General features: G+C 50.2%; 6 protein-coding genes across 6 annotated transcripts; 2 read left to right on the top strand and 4 right to left on the bottom strand.

Moving 5' to 3' along the window:
* Nucleotides 1–1263: 1263 nt before the first annotated feature.
* Nucleotides 1264–2082, bottom strand: J7T55_005568 (uncharacterized protein; the record flags this gene model as incomplete). The annotated part of the gene is made up of 4 exons (XM_053141270.1): nt 1264–1365; nt 1424–1504; nt 1573–1819; nt 1877–2082. 4 exons carry the CDS (start codon nt 2080–2082, stop codon nt 1264–1266), a joined length of 636 nt encoding a protein of 211 aa, XP_053000339.1.
* A 2030-nt stretch (nt 2083–4112) lies between these two features.
* Nucleotides 4113–5119, bottom strand: J7T55_005567 (PHB depolymerase family esterase; the record flags this gene model as incomplete). The annotated part of the gene is made up of 3 exons (XM_053140172.1): nt 4113–4640; nt 4709–4894; nt 4970–5119. 3 exons carry the CDS (start codon nt 5117–5119, stop codon nt 4113–4115), a joined length of 864 nt encoding a protein of 287 aa, XP_053000338.1.
* A 1696-nt stretch (nt 5120–6815) lies between these two features.
* J7T55_005566 (uncharacterized protein) lies at nt 6816–7223 on the top strand (the record flags this gene model as incomplete). Its single annotated transcript, XM_053139082.1, has 1 exon — nt 6816–7223. One exon carries the CDS (start codon nt 6816–6818, stop codon nt 7221–7223), a length of 408 nt encoding a protein of 135 aa, XP_053000337.1.
* Nucleotides 7224–7256: 33 nt separating this feature from the next.
* On the top strand, nt 7257–8985 carry J7T55_005565 (uncharacterized protein; the record flags this gene model as incomplete). The annotated part of the gene is made up of 5 exons (XM_053137979.1): nt 7257–7404; nt 7591–7682; nt 8076–8312; nt 8561–8853; nt 8949–8985. 5 exons carry the CDS (start codon nt 7257–7259, stop codon nt 8983–8985), a joined length of 807 nt encoding a protein of 268 aa, XP_053000336.1.
* Nucleotides 8986–12466: 3481 nt separating this feature from the next.
* J7T55_005564 (uncharacterized protein) lies at nt 12467–12926 on the bottom strand (the record flags this gene model as incomplete). The annotated part of the gene is made up of 2 exons (XM_053136880.1): nt 12467–12670; nt 12732–12926. The coding sequence occupies 2 exons, from the start codon at nt 12924–12926 to the stop codon at nt 12467–12469; spliced, it is 399 nt and encodes a 132-aa protein (XP_053000335.1).
* Nucleotides 12927–14066: 1140 nt separating this feature from the next.
* Nucleotides 14067–14342, bottom strand: J7T55_005563 (uncharacterized protein; the record flags this gene model as incomplete). Its single annotated transcript, XM_053130034.1, has 1 exon — nt 14067–14342. A coding segment is annotated over one exon (276 nt), but the record flags the coding sequence as incomplete, so codon positions are not given.
* Between the last annotated feature and the right edge of the window lie 551 nt (nt 14343–14893).

Genomic DNA, 14893 nt, shown 5'->3' with positions numbered 1-14893 from the left:
AACCGGACTTTCCATTAGGAACCATTTTCTTTTTGGCTTTATTGCAGCACGTCTCACCTTTGTTCAAACGACTGTACTTCCCCATATCCTCCGAGACAATTACTCGATTTGTTCAGAAACGATCCAGGGGCGGGGGGCTATACTATTCGTGCCTTTCTAGTCTATGTACCACAAATGGGTTCAACACGTCACCCAGTCCCCTGCAAATTGCCTGCAGCAGACCGCAAAAAAGTGCCGGGTTATGTGTACGGCTGAATCTGAGGGAACCAAGGTGACAGAAGCTATAATCCACCATCGGGTGTTTCTGGGGGAAGTTGGGGCGCTCATTTCCAAGGTTTAATGCACCCCCATATCACACAGGAAGAACTAAAGCTAGAACCGCGTCTCTCGAGAAAGCGGGGTTGCCATCGAGACAATAACATCTCTCTCTGCGTGTGGTTTGTGTGGTATGACGAAGCCGGCCCCGGGGAACAATGGGTGGCACGGAAGTGTCAGCACTTGATTCAAAAGAGGTAATGCGTATCTGGAATCCGCGTTTGACCAACGGCAAGATCTTGATCGACAAATAGCGGCCGATGGCGGCGGGCGCCCTAGAATAGGGCGTGCATTACATGTCGAAACCATGATTCTCATACAGGAAAAATCTGCACCTGCTATTTGACGTGTTTGAACGTACAGAACCAGCCTCGCTGTCATCGAGGCGGTGCGGTCGGAGAGCAGTGTGTCAGCCTCTTTGGAACTTTGGTGACATCGGGCAATGCGAATACGCTGCGCACATACATGTACATGGTTCTTGGCTTTCGGATTCGGTTAGCCAGGGCCCCTAAAAACCAAATATTCAGGACCAAATCACGGGCAAGGGGGCTTGCGTTTCTTGTCAGATTTTGGGAAAACAGAACGTAGGGCCGCGGGGTCAGGGTAGGTACTTTGAAATGACCATCATCGAGACCCGGCACATGCATTGCGTGACATCGACAGTACAATGGAGACTCGGATCTAAGGTACTGCAAAGTAAATCCGATGCTTTTGTGTCGATACTTCCGGAGGAAAGTTCTTGTATTATCGATGTGAACCATGTTTGATTCCCTAAATCTCACATCTGCCGACTGCACCTCAACGCCACTCTAGCCATTGCCCATCCGGGACATATCCTTCGGCGCTGACCCCAACAGCTCCCGAAATGCCCAACCAGCGAGACAACCTCCACATCAGCTTACAAACCGCCAGACCGCCTCCAGCCACAGGAATGGGTACATTACTCTGTCAAGGATTTCCCTTGGGCACGGACGGGAAGAAGTTTGGGCTCTGTATCCGTTCACGATTCCGTTTGGCCATCTCAGCCTGGCGTTTCTGGTAAACTCGATTCTGGTGGAAAGTTCTGCAAACGTATCAGATCTACCCCTTGTGAATGCCTGACGGCCACCTGGAAGGAAGGTTTGTCAGACCTGTGCAGGGCAAAGACGCGAGGCTCTTCCTCTTCCTCTTGTGGTTTCTCCTCGTCATTCTGTGAAGGCATGGTTAGTTTTGGCATGGTGTCTAAACCGCTGGAGCCTAGTGGTACGGATATCGTACCTTCACGTCCTTGGACTCGTCGGTTTTCTTGTCATCAGCCTTCTTGTCGTTCCCATCCTTATCCTTGTCCTTGTCCTTGTCCTTATCCTTTTCTTTGGACTTCTCACTCTCCTCCTTCTTCTTTCGCTGACGTTCTTCGTACTCCTTCCTTACTTTCTCAACCTCCGCTTCCATGTCCTTCTTCTTCTTGGCATCGATTGCGGCCTGATCGATGATGGGCGAGCAGAACCCACGGTCCTTCAGGTGACTCGGGCAAACAAAGAAGAAGTCCTGTTACGGGGCCAAGTCAGGAATAAGGACATACTGACCATACGAGCCGCGCTCTGCAGCAGGGCGACGAGCGACAGACTTGAAATACAAGTGGATGAGAGGCTGCGGGCTGAAGATGAGACGAACCTGCTTGTCTGGAGTCACAAGCACGCTCGTGCTTGGCTTGAAGCAGATCTCACATCGTTTCGATGCTGTTTCAGCCACCTTACGGTGTGTGTAGACGTTGGGAAAGGAGGCCATGACCGCGTTGCTTCGTTGTCAAGCTGGACAACGTTGGCGCTGTCAATTGAAGATGTAGTGAGAGCTCTGGTGGGGCCGACAGTGCTAGAGTGACCCGATCCGGACTTCGTACTGTACGTTTTAGTCATGACGGCACGTGACACCCATCGACAGGACCATGAGCGAGAGCCCCATTGTTTCCTTCGGGAGTGAATAATTCACCAGGGATTTTATTCTCTAAATATTATTACGAATGGGATATGTGGAATTCATGTCATCCCAATACCAAGGAACAAAGAAGCTCTCAGTCGCACTGGAGGAGCAAATCTTGCTGACAGTATCAGAGAAGTGGAAACAGAGCCGTGATATGATCATTATCGACCTGCAACTGAGAACTGACAATCGAGACAAGTTGGATTTCGAAGCCCAGTTAACGAGCCAACAGCTTTGAATATCGATCTGGCTGTACTGGCATGTGACAATGCACTGTTGAGCTGCTTTGTTCATCACATACACCGCCACACTCCCAAAAATGACAACACATCATTGAAGAGCTCCCTATTGCTTGCATCCAAATACCAGTTTATCCTAAAGGTAATGACTTTCTGGAAGTTTATTTTATAAAAGGTTGTTCTATCGGAGGTTATCCCACAGGAGGTTATTCCACGGGGGTTTATCCCACAAGATATTATGAGTCTCGTGTTATGAATAATTGGACAGCTCGTAGGAGTTCCCCCTGCGATGCATTGCCGACTTTGACAGCCCACCCTAGCGAACGCCTTGTGTTCTCAGCGATTCGACCCCTTGCGTCGATTCTATGCCTAGACTGCGTGTACAAAACAAGAATAATTCGGGCATCACGATGTATAATGGAACACAGAAAATGAGAACTCGGTGCTGAGGCGGCTGAGTGACTTTCAGAGCAACTATGAGACCAAACGATTGCCAAACTAGAGCCGTTTGACAGGGCCCAGAAGGGTAACCTGTGGAAGGTGATCCCATTTTCTGGATATAATATGGCAGATTATGCTATAGCTTGTTGCCCTATGAGATTTCATGTCATGTCTGGTCCGTCGGATACCCGATTACTTCCGGAAGCGGATACCTGGAAGGGCGATGTTTTGGAAGCCAAGCCTGACAGCCTGATTTTGTCGAGAAGTGTTTCAGCCTCTTAGTCCAACAATGAGTCGTATATCTAAGAGCAACAAATCTATATCTCTCACGGAAACCAATAATTGTCTCGGATGAGTTTTCTTGGTCCGATATTTGCTCCCAATAGATTATCCCAGCAAAGTAAGAGCCGCGGAACTTGAATCAAAAGACAGTTTAATGTAAGGCAGCAAATCGGTCACCTTGACAGCCTAACTGGGAGCTAGAGACTGGACCCGTGGATAATTCAATAAATTTATGCAGAAAACAATTTTTAGGGAAAACTTGTGTGTTGTAGAAGATTTTAACTTTTCTATTGGTTTTGATTTTTCTTCCAGCAATATTGTAATCTTACCTTGAAATCGTATGCACCCGCCTGTATTTTGATACTGCCGTGTGGTGAGCTTAGACAGGCCTCTATATTTTGTCCGGTATTCAGTGAGTTCTCTACTTGTATTGTTATCGCTTTCGAATACATAATATTGTCATGCAGGATTACACACTACTGGTAAAGACGGATCCTACCATAAGAGGAGCATGATTTTCGTTCTTGTTTGAGATATCATCCCACAAATTACTCAATCCAACATTTGAGCCTGTAACAGCCAATATGTTTGTACCACACTTAGAAGAAGAAGACTTAATTCATATGTGGAGTTTACGATATGGTAATTTAAGCTACGCTTAACACACAAAGTCAATTCACTCTTCACTATGTTTTCGATATGATGACGTGGTCAGGTCTATGCTGGCCCAAAATCACACATCGCTGGCGCTTTACCAGGACTCAACAATGTATAGTAGTCAAATTAGAGTGATTCGTAGAAAACGTTGCCACTTAGGAAAAGAACTCAGAAGACCCTTTACCATGAAACAAACTTCTGACCCCAGGATCTGCTGCATCAAATACCAAACCAGGCCATGGCATCATACTCATGCTCCGGCACGACATGACCAACGCCCAGTGCACTGTATCCGACCAAGCGAGTTCCGTCTCCATATATCATCTGCGTGTAATTGGCCTCAGGAGTGCTGGTAACGTTACGAGTGAAAGGAACGCCCAGAACAGCGGACCACTCCTTGAGCTCCTCCGCAAAGTTGTGGTACACGACGACAACATCAGATGTGCCATGCCAGATCTGCATGCGCGGATAAGGCCCCTTGTAGCCAGGATTGTACGACCGGACAATCTCGTCCCATTGCTGGGGGGCCTTGGTAATGTTGCCCTTGGCGCACGTTTCCATCGGGTTCGCAGGCACGCCCTCTGGTACGGCCATGCAGCCGGCAGCGACGCCTGAGTAGACCGATGTCGCAGCGAAGACATCCGGGTAGACGGCCGCAAGAGCATTGCTCATCATGGCTCCTGATGACCGCCCTACGGCAAAGACTTTGGTCGGGTCTGCGCTGTACTCTTCGATGATATACTGGACCTGGATAACGCATTTGTGAGTACGGAAAGGACGTGTAGGAGAGAGCCTGGGAATACGTGAGGACGTACCATCTGCACGAGACTTTGCGTGTCACCCCCGCCATCACGGGTAAGACTCTCTGGTGTGCCAGCATCCCAGCAATGTGTGCTGTCCGTGGCAGATGGGTATATCATGATGGCGCCTCTCGACTTGCCCACCGCGGCCAGGTTGTTCTGCCCGTAGTATCTCTGCGCCGAACCACCACAGCCGTGGAGCTAAGACATGAGCCAAGGTTAGCAACGGGCTTGAAGTACCCCAGGTACCAACAAAAAGAAGAACGGGGGACTTACGGCGAGGATAACGGGAGCATTTGTAGTGACGTTCTCAGGCAGGTCAATGTACATTTCGAGCCCGGATGGGTTGCTTCCAAAGTTGGTGACCTGAACCAAGGCTCCCCGCGAAGTGGCTAAGAGGCAGAGCCCCGATAAAACGTGGAACATTGATAACGAAACCATGATCGTAAATATTACTCAGGCCAGTCACTTCTTGCTGAGAAGTCCAGACATGTTGGTGAGAAGCTGGGGACCCGAGACCCACGTATATATAGAGATGCCGTTCTCTGTATGTCGCACCGATAGAGGTTCTGATAGAGTATGATGATCAGTAGAGCGCTATGCTATGAAAGAAATACGCGGAAATTTAATCCAGGGAACGCGTAAGCGTATTATTAGGAAAAGGCCTATAAAGGCAGGTCAGAAGGGAAAACAATTATCCTTGCCCAAAATGATTCAGAAGCAGAAGGACTGGTAGTAACTGCGAAACAACAATACTACTTTGAGGGACTGGGGTGGATATTCATTCTTCCAGCTTTGCAGCTCTACGAATGGCAGGGCGGACGCAAGCCACAGCGGCAGCGAGACTTTGGATGTCATCTCAGTCCTCACGAGTCCCTCACCGGGAGAAGTCAATCATCGTTAGCAGGGAAATTGGAGAAAGCCATACTAAAGGGAAGCTTGTGAAAGAACGAGTGAATCTGATGGCATTTGTACTACTTTGCTGGCGGAGAAAAAGATCAAGTGAAAGGCGCCTTTATCTACCAACGAGCATCATTTCGACCTAGTCACTGCAATTCTGGTGGGAGTCGATTTTTCATGTACAGAACTGGTGTAAGCCAGAGCCGCCGAATAGGTTCCGACTCTTTGAGAACGACGTTCCTCCGTGACGCGCGCACACCAAGGTCAGTAGACGTGTACTTATGTGCTCGTGGCAGCCTGGTAAAACGTGAGAGTTGATTGAGGAAGTGGTGAATGAAATGAGAGAATCGTGATGTGGATGTGGTGTAAATTACACGATTCAATTACCAAGTATGTCCCTAGTCTCCTCAGGTCTAATGAATGAACACATACAGTCAAACGATGCGATACAAGATCATCTCTTACAAAGGACCACAAACAGATCCGTCGAAATTTACGCCTGCATGTACATTCACTGCTGCATATAGCATATTCAAAATTGCGCTAGCATGACCCAGACGGATTGGCTACTGCGGAGTTCCCTAAGGCTGCGGATGAGACTGTGAGGAGGGTCTGCCCTACCTCAAGTGCCATATCGCAGGCAGTGCCACATGGAATCGAAGGGCACGCAACTAACTACCTAGGTACCTACCTAGGTTAGGTAGTTGCGGTTGTGCTTGCGCTGGTGTCCAGCCAGGTACATGCTAGAGACTGCAAGTGCAGGACCGTCGAGGTGCCTGAAGGCCTGGTGTTGAAATTCATGGGCAGGAAGGAGCCTGATGGTGCCACTGATATTGTCCAGAATTGCTGCACCTGCCTGCCTGGTACTCTGATGATAAAATGGAAGGATGTACTCAGAACATCACTTTGCCTCCCTTGGTCCCAAACTCGCTCTCGCTCTCCTCCCCTCCATTCTGTCATCAACAAACAACAACGAATTCACACACACAACGTTGGTCAATCCAGCTCAACTCGCTCCAAGACGCTCAACAGTGTTCATCATCTTTCCACTCCACCTAACAAGCTGCCGTCGACAAAGGCCCCGACCTGATTACTCTTTCCTGCCCACATTCCAGCCACGACCTGTCCCATCACGTTCCATTACCTCTGCTTACTCTCGAAACTCTCGCAAGAAATCCATACATAACTCCCTGAAGCCCGGCCCACCTCAGCCTCGACTCAAATGGCGTGCCCGATGTGCTGGCTCGGAGCTTGGCTGCGACGCAAGCTGAAGGTCAACAGCAGGACAGCGCGGGCTGAAAGAGCTGCACACGCCGAAAGAATCCAACTTGCACGGCGCAACTCGTACAACAGAAGGGATGCTCTCCCACCGCCATACCCCAGGCCACCTCCAGCAAGCACAGAAACCCTCGACACCCTTCGCGCCCGGAACCCGCCATCTCCATTCACAAACAGGGCGGAGGATGCAATCATCCCGCCTCCGCCTCCACCCACCGGCACGCTGCTGGAAGCTTGCCAGGCTGCCGCTCGGAATGTCGGCCTCGGACTGATCTCAGCTATTTGCGAAGATGATCGAGAGATGGTCGCCGCCCGTATCCTTCGCACCATCGCCACAAGTGTCTCTACCTGACGCTCCTACCCTGCCTTTGTCGCTGCTGTCACCATGGCTGAGAGCTTGGCCTTGATCCATGCCGAGAACCCTAGTCGCAGCTCCTATTCGGCTCTGCCCGACGAGGTTTTCGCCCACCGTTGGAAAAATGCCTTTGATGGTGCTATCGCAGCTGCTCTGGCGGCCGCCGATGATGCTGCGAGTGATGCTCGGCCCGGCAGCATGGATTCCTCTGCTTTAAAACCCCAGTTATAATAGGACTCAGAGTTCAGATGCCCATCCCTGGAGTCTCCCTCCCCGTCTGTCCTCCCTGCAAAAGGCCCACAAATAGCCACCAAACAGAAATGCATGCTGCTATGCCCACGTGCCGATCTTTTGCGTGAGCCAGCCTTCTTTGTTCAAGAGGATCTTCTCATATGGGGCTGCCCTTCAATGCCTAGAGAGCAAGGCGGTTTGTTCCGGGTGACCGACCATCACCATGTTAGGAAATCTGCCTGGCACTGCCTGCCCGCCTGCCTCCGAATTCGCTGAATGTTGTAGGAGAAAAAGCCACAATGGGGCAGCTTAGGGGGAATCAGGTCTAGTGCGTCGGTGAGCCAAGAAACGGCTGAGCTGTGAGCAAGCGCTTCATTTTCAAGGGGTTTACTACAAGAGGGGGTTTCGCCCTTTGATTGAAGTTAGTATACCGCTTCTGAGTAAATGTAGTCTTAACTTCGGATTCTACAAAACTCTCGACTAAGTTAGTCAAGAGAAGTGCAGACGAACTTTAATGGTGGTGAAACCAGCACAACGCGACTCAACTTCAAGGCCTTCACCATTGATCTGCTACCCTGAATTTCCGATTTGACTCTTTCTTGCATACTTTTTTCCTAGATGTCGGAATATGGCGACCCGGCCGTTGCGGAAGCATTCTGGCGCAGCGTCCCACCCCGGTTGCGCCCTCTCCTGCAGGGGGCTGCCGTCTTCTACATCACCATGCTGTGCATCGATATTGGCACCATGATCGTGTCCATCCTCGCCCTGACCGGGTCCTACAGCGAGGACGAGGACCCAATCGTAATCAAGTTTCCGACTCTTGCTCTGCATGTGCAGCGGTTGATTGTCGCATGGGTATGTGTGGAAGTTGCTGATCTTTTGTTAACAAAGGGTTTTCTTGATCCTTTTCTTTGGTAGCCTATCCTCCCCTCATATAACAATTCGAAGAGGAAAGTAAAGAGAGGGAAGAAAAAATAAGGCCAAGATTATTCTATCATGTATTGAACGTCATTTTCCAGCCTATCCTTTCTGTTTCATCTGACAAACCATCCCCCTGATTCTTCCAATCATCAATTAATATTAACAACGCATGTTCTCGTCAGGCCTCCGTCAGTCTAGTCGCCTCCATCACCCTAGCCCTCATGACTTCCCTCGGCATCAGCCCCAAGGCCCCCTCCAGAAACGAGCAGGAATTCGCTGTCGCCCGCCACCGCCTCCTGACATACTTCGTCCCCTGGGCCCTGGTCAGCCTCGCCGTCTGGGCCACCTGCGCCGGCCTGCAGGCTCGGTACTACGCGCTGGACCGGACCTCGTACATCCCTACGTGCCGACGGTACCCCGAGCTGACGCAGTGCTGGATGGTCTTTGCGACGTGGATCCTTGTGCTGATTTACATGTAAGTGGCAATTGAGTTCGATCATACGTTTTCATCCCTGTTGGTCTGTCTGCCAGGCTGGTATGCTGTCTTGCTCGTTTCCTTTCCGATGTTAGAATCATGCGTTCAGAGCAGGGCATGATGAAGCGCTAACTCGCAACCCGGCTGGTGCCTCCTTAGAGCGATGCATTTATCCAGTCTTGTCTGGCTGGGACTACTCCTCAGAAGGATGCGCGTGCGGTCTCTGCAGCCTCGCAAAGGATTGACAGTAGAGAGGGTGCGAATGTTTGATGCTTCTCAATAATTTGCTGGGTACGAATCGATATACGTATGTCTTGTCTTTTCTGCTGGTCTCTTTCCTACTTGGTTGCCCAGAGGGTTGGGTCGCTGGTCTCTGTGCTTCGGTATTACGGAAAGGATTATAGATCAAGGGTTCAGAAACATGTTCCGGGCTGGAAGGGGTCCGGTTAGTGCAAATGGACTGATGGTTCATAAAATATTCTTCCCATTACGTGTTATGTTCTTCCCTCTGATCTTCTGCAACTTTGACACATAGCATCGTTCATCGTAAGCATGGAAATTTGGATATACTAGTCTCTCATATGGCATTGTCGCAGCTTTCCAGAGAAACAAAAGTGTTTTCGGCTGTGAAGTGCGCTCTACATTCATAATCTTGCTGAACGCTTCAACACGAGGCTATAAATATAGCTATCGATTGGTGACTTGATCAATTCACTCTGTTTGTTCTCAAACGTACCAATCACAATGCTATTTGTATGATACACATCCGACTGCTACTGAATTCGACCTTCTGTGCTGCACCGTCCACTCGGAAAGCTGAGAAACAATCTTGACATCGATGCAGGCAACAATGCACGAGAGCAACAGACCCTTAGTCGTCGCTATCTTTTCATTGGTTTCCTGGTCAGTTTCCGTTTCGTGGCCACGACCATTCGTTGCATAAGCCAAGAAATAAGGAAAGGGTACCATTGCTGATCAGGGGGGAGACCCCAGCCAACGTCAGGAACCAGGAACCCGGATCTAGCCTTCGGCTTGGTACAAACTAAGCAAGAAGAAATCCTGAGGAACTTACAAATTATATCGTGTTCGAGCTGGGCCAAATGATGGCCAGGACGCTTGGCCCACACACGGATTTGTCCGACTGGTGTAGCAGCCAAAGGCAAACCCAGACAGGCCAGTCGCTATATGAACTTTGCTAATGCAGGAACCAGCATATTTATACTCATGAAGGGACAGATATGAGCGAATTACACTTACTTATACTATTCCTCTGCTATTGAAGTCTTTATACCTTATCCTGTACATTCTTCCTGCAGCTCTCATAGCTATTATCGCCGCTAATGCCTCCGCTATATTGCGTATTGCCCTTTTTTTCTTGTTGTACTTATTACTGTTATTAGATGTTGGAAAGGTGGGAAATGGAAACTCTACTCTCTTCTTTATGGTGATGACATTGACTGCTATGCCTGTAATTGTAGTAGTAGATTGAATCTAGATAAGTTTATTCAGTTTTGGTAGTAGTGGACCTGAGTTCTAATGCCCTTGCATTCGGTGGGCTTAGCCGGAGGGTAAAGGAGATGCGTAAACAAACGTCTCCTGCTAATCTATGCACATGGACAGGAAATATTTCAAAAGATGTTGACCTAGGCGGGTCAGGCACGGCGGTGCCATATACCTGGTGTAAGCCAATACTTGAGACATTCTATACCGCTGCACTATAGCAAAGAACCAAAATTCCAAAATTCCAGAACGCCTTCTGGAATACAGTCCAGTCCTATATAGCTGTGCCGTCACAATACTTATTGCTAACTCGGACGGAGATTGGCGTTGGCCCGTCCAAGGTGCATGCAGGTAAGTTATTTATATACTTGCGTGCATGCGACAAGAAATAAGTTATAGCCCAATCAACGCGAGCCCCGCAGAAAAAATCAACAAGCCTTTGCATCAAAGCAAACTTTCCTGCGCAGGAAGCCATTACTGGTCGTCAGTCAGGCCGGGAAACTCATGACTTGAGCCCGGCCAATGACACCAGCTCCGATATAATTGCATCAGCCCTGTCCCAGATCGTCTGCTTTCGTCGTCTGACAGGTCCTCAACGGTCTACAGACCCTCAACGCTACATTTGACTACCTTTCCTGTTTGCTTTTGACAGAAATGACGGGAGCCTGCCACGGGCATGCACAGGTCCTGTCTCGGATTGCAGTCCCTGATCCGGCCCAGAGAATGCCCAAATGCTCTCGGCTGCTCGGAATGTATAAGTACTCACATGCCATGTCTGTCAAGGCACAGACAGACCAACTGGTCTGGGGTACGATGTCTCGCTCCATGCATGCATCCGTTATTTGACCGACACGAAATAAACCCGAACACGAGCGCCCTTGCGCGGCATAAGGATGTGAGCAGTTGAATTCTTTCAATTTCCGTACTCTTTCTTATGTCAAATTTTTCTTTTACTCTTGCAAGGCAGAATTGTCCATCCACGTTCCCCGCGTCAGTACCTGCAGGCACATGGTGGATCAACACTGTGTCAGTCGGTGTCAGCAAATTCAACGCCCGTCTCATTCACGTCCACCAGTTGTGCTGGATATCATGCTGCACTGGTGCCAACGAAGAAGTGAACCAACCATTACTTACGCGTATTGTGACGTCTTATGCCTGAGATTGAACCTCATCTTTCGTTTTGCCTTTTTGAGGGCGGGCACACTTGCCTCTGCCACCGAAAATGTGGTATTGTTGCCGTTCGACGCTTGCCTGGCATGGAACTTGCTGCTGTGATAGAATCGTGGGGCCGGAGCTTTTGGAACGAATGGCTGAGCCTGGGAAGCTCCGAGACACGCGTGAATCAATCACTTCGCAAGTCAGGAATGGCACTTTTGGGGTTTTTGGAGGGGGATGGGGGGGGGGTGGCGTGGTATAAGAAGCCAGATGGAGAGTTGGGCTGTTGGACGCACATCGAGATGGGGGCCACCTCAGTACTTCAAGCCATTTCAAGGCTTTCCGGCGCACGGAAGTGCGCGGTGCAACCTCGGGGCTCAGCCTGCAGACCTGCAAATATTATTAAAAATCATCTGGTCCCTTCATCCACGACCCCTATAACAACCGCTTTCAAATTGGATTGAAACTTCATCCCGTACATAATAAGCTTATCAGTCACTTAACTACACCTGTTTAAGAAGAATCATTAACCCTTACTCCTAAGATGAAAACTCAAGACATATCTGCACTTTACTATCGACAATACTACTGACCACTCTACTCTAGCTTCATGTTTGACAGTGAGCATGGGAGCTATGGTGTCTATGTCTATATGGCCAATAAAATCAGCGAGTAATTCTTCGCTGCGAAATTGCAGCATATTTGCAACAGTTCCATGATGAAAAACTTCACTGAGATGATATGGTAGAGGGGGTATGTAGGTATATTTCTATAAATGAATGCTTCCATCGCTTGTGAACATATGCTGACCAGAAAAACTGTAGGAAGTATACATTGGTCTCTGAACAAGGTTTACAAGCCGAGATCAGGAATGGAAGGACAATGGGGCCTGTTGACGACAGATGACCCGCCAAAGACCACACCAGCAGACCCCCCGGCTTGCTACCCAAGACTTCCGTCAGTTGCGCGTGGTGAGGTGATAGCAAAGACCTGCGAAGACACCGACAACCGTACTGATAGCGCCAGAGAGTGCGATTCCCCACTGTACCTGCCCCGTTGCGAAACCTAGAACGAGACCTGGCACCACGATGAGGATCAGGGCCCCGATAATGAGCATCGCCATCAATGGAGTCGTGCTGTTATTGTTGACGCGTTCCTCCCGCTGGGGAGGATGTCAGTGAATACTGGCTTCTTCGTGGTTAGGTGCGGCGGGCAGTACATACCTCCCGTCGAGTCCCAATCCTGAGAGCAAGACTAGTGATGTACCCATACAGAGCGAGGGCACTATCATACAAGCCGGAGATCATGTTCTTCGTTTCGTCGGACAGAGTAATATTGTATAGCCAGTGGCCGCTAGTGGCTTGGGGTACAGAGGGCGAGGCAGGGCCAGGGCCCTGGGCAGGATCTTCGATGGGCATATTGTTTGCTGAAACACGCTTCAAGCTCCGGGACTTCGGGAGAGAAGAGGAGGACGGGGAATTCAGTTGAATAGAAGATGAGAGAACCGTGTACGCGAGAGGGATTTATATCAATAAAACTCTCCAAGCGATGTGCGAAGCTGATGCTGGTGGTAGACCGTACCTGAGTGAGTACCACGTCTTAAGCATATACTGCACAAGGCTTGCCTCTCGCTATCTAAAGTCGCTGCCACAATACAATGGCATGGACTGTATGCTGTCCAGAAGCCCTGTTGACGTGGCTGGCCGTGAACAGAACTTGCTTCGACTGCACTTCCGCCGGCCCCGTTCACATGCTGGGATACGTGTGAGCGGTTTTGACTGAGGTCCAGGGTAAGAGGCCCAAGAGACGGTGAGTCTTAGCAACCATTGTCTTGTCAGCACGATGCCTAGGGGTTCGCTATATTCTGCGAAAGATACGCGCGATACAGCTTCTAGAAGCATGGGAATACCATCTTAGGTGCCGCTTTTAGCGCGGCGTTCTTAGTCCCAAACTCGCGCTAGCGACGGTTCATCCCTGCCGGACCTGCTTCCGATCGGCGGGTGGCCCCAGCTCAGGAGCCCTATACGAGAACCCCTGACCCAATTCCGTGGTCATCAATTCCGTGGTCAACAATACGGCGCCCAACGACAGGGCTGGCTGGCTGGCTGGGTGGGTCATCCATCTCAATGCGACGATGACTGGTGTCTGTCTGCATCTAGCACATGGTCTAAAAGCCGGATCTTCTCGCTTCCCACAACGCGGCATCATGGCGAGGGGACCAAGTCGCCCCACATTGAGTCCTATACGGGTCTCTGCGAGCGCCGATCGGCCATTATACTTGTTGGTGAGGTTGACGCGAAAAGGGCTTTTTACATTGCTGCAATACTATTTTTGCACTTGAATTTGTATGCATAAATCTGCCGTGATGTGCAGCTGTCATGTGCGTGCCGTAAGAAGGGAGCGGGGACGGTCGAGAAGGCGTCGTGGTCTGCGCCGGACTCCCGTTACGGGAAGGGGAACCGTCCCAACGGTTTTGGGCTCTGGAGGCCAGCAGGCGCGCTTGTGAAGGCGCTGGACAGAAGTCTACTCTTTAGCCCCCAACTTCGTCGAACTTTTCCTCAATGTAGGACCTGAGTGCCTGGCCAATAGGACGACTTTGGAGCCGCTGAAACAAGCTTGACCTGCTCAGCCCCGGTTAGACTGGACTGGGCCAGCAGGATTGACTGGGTAGGAGACGACAGGCCTGCTGTTGTGCCCTGCACACGAAGTGACGCCCTCCCACTGTCGGTGTTGTCAGCTGTTTCCCGTTCGAACCAAATCTTCGCGGGCAAGAAAGCCGCCAACTCACCAAAATCCACTTCATCGCCCCTGTCGACCTTGTTGTCGCCATGCCACTATTGCCAATCCCATTTTGTGTATATCTCTGGAATGGTTAGGAGTCGCAGAATCAACTTGAGCCCTTGTACAAGGGTATAAGATGTCGCGAGGTCTGCACCTTTTTTCACAAGCACCACTTGGGCAAGTAACAAGCAATTTATCCTGTCCGGGAGAGCAATCTAGATTCGCCTCAGAACGGGCGGCATCAATAAGCTCACGTTTCTATCCAAGTCTAGCTCTAGCATGAGCGTTTTCGCGGCCGACGCAACAACATACCCTCAGGCGTTCTCGCGAGCTTCGCTCATGTCTTTTGTTCGCATTCTGGATCGGCGAAGGTTAAGCATGTATCATCTTAAAGTCACAACCTGCATCTATTTCACAGCCCTCCAGCCATCCGTTCGGCCCCCGTCCATCCTCGGACGGGCGGAAGACAATGCCGGAGCTTCTCGTGGCTGGCCCAGCGATGACGACCAAGCTCCATTTTCAGGACAGACAGACAGACAGACAGACAGACAGACAGACAGACAGACAGACAGACAGACAGACAGACAGACAGACAGACAGACAG

The sequence above is a fragment of the Diaporthe amygdali genome (assembly GCF_026229845.1).
Source record: "Diaporthe amygdali strain CAA958 chromosome Unknown NODE_1_length_4327563_cov_65_473760, whole genome shotgun sequence".
NCBI classification, from domain to species: Eukaryota; Fungi; Ascomycota; class Sordariomycetes; order Diaporthales; family Diaporthaceae; genus Diaporthe; species Diaporthe amygdali.
The sequence above is the reverse complement of the archived record's forward strand: the minus strand, read 5'-3'. Positions and strand labels throughout refer to the sequence as shown.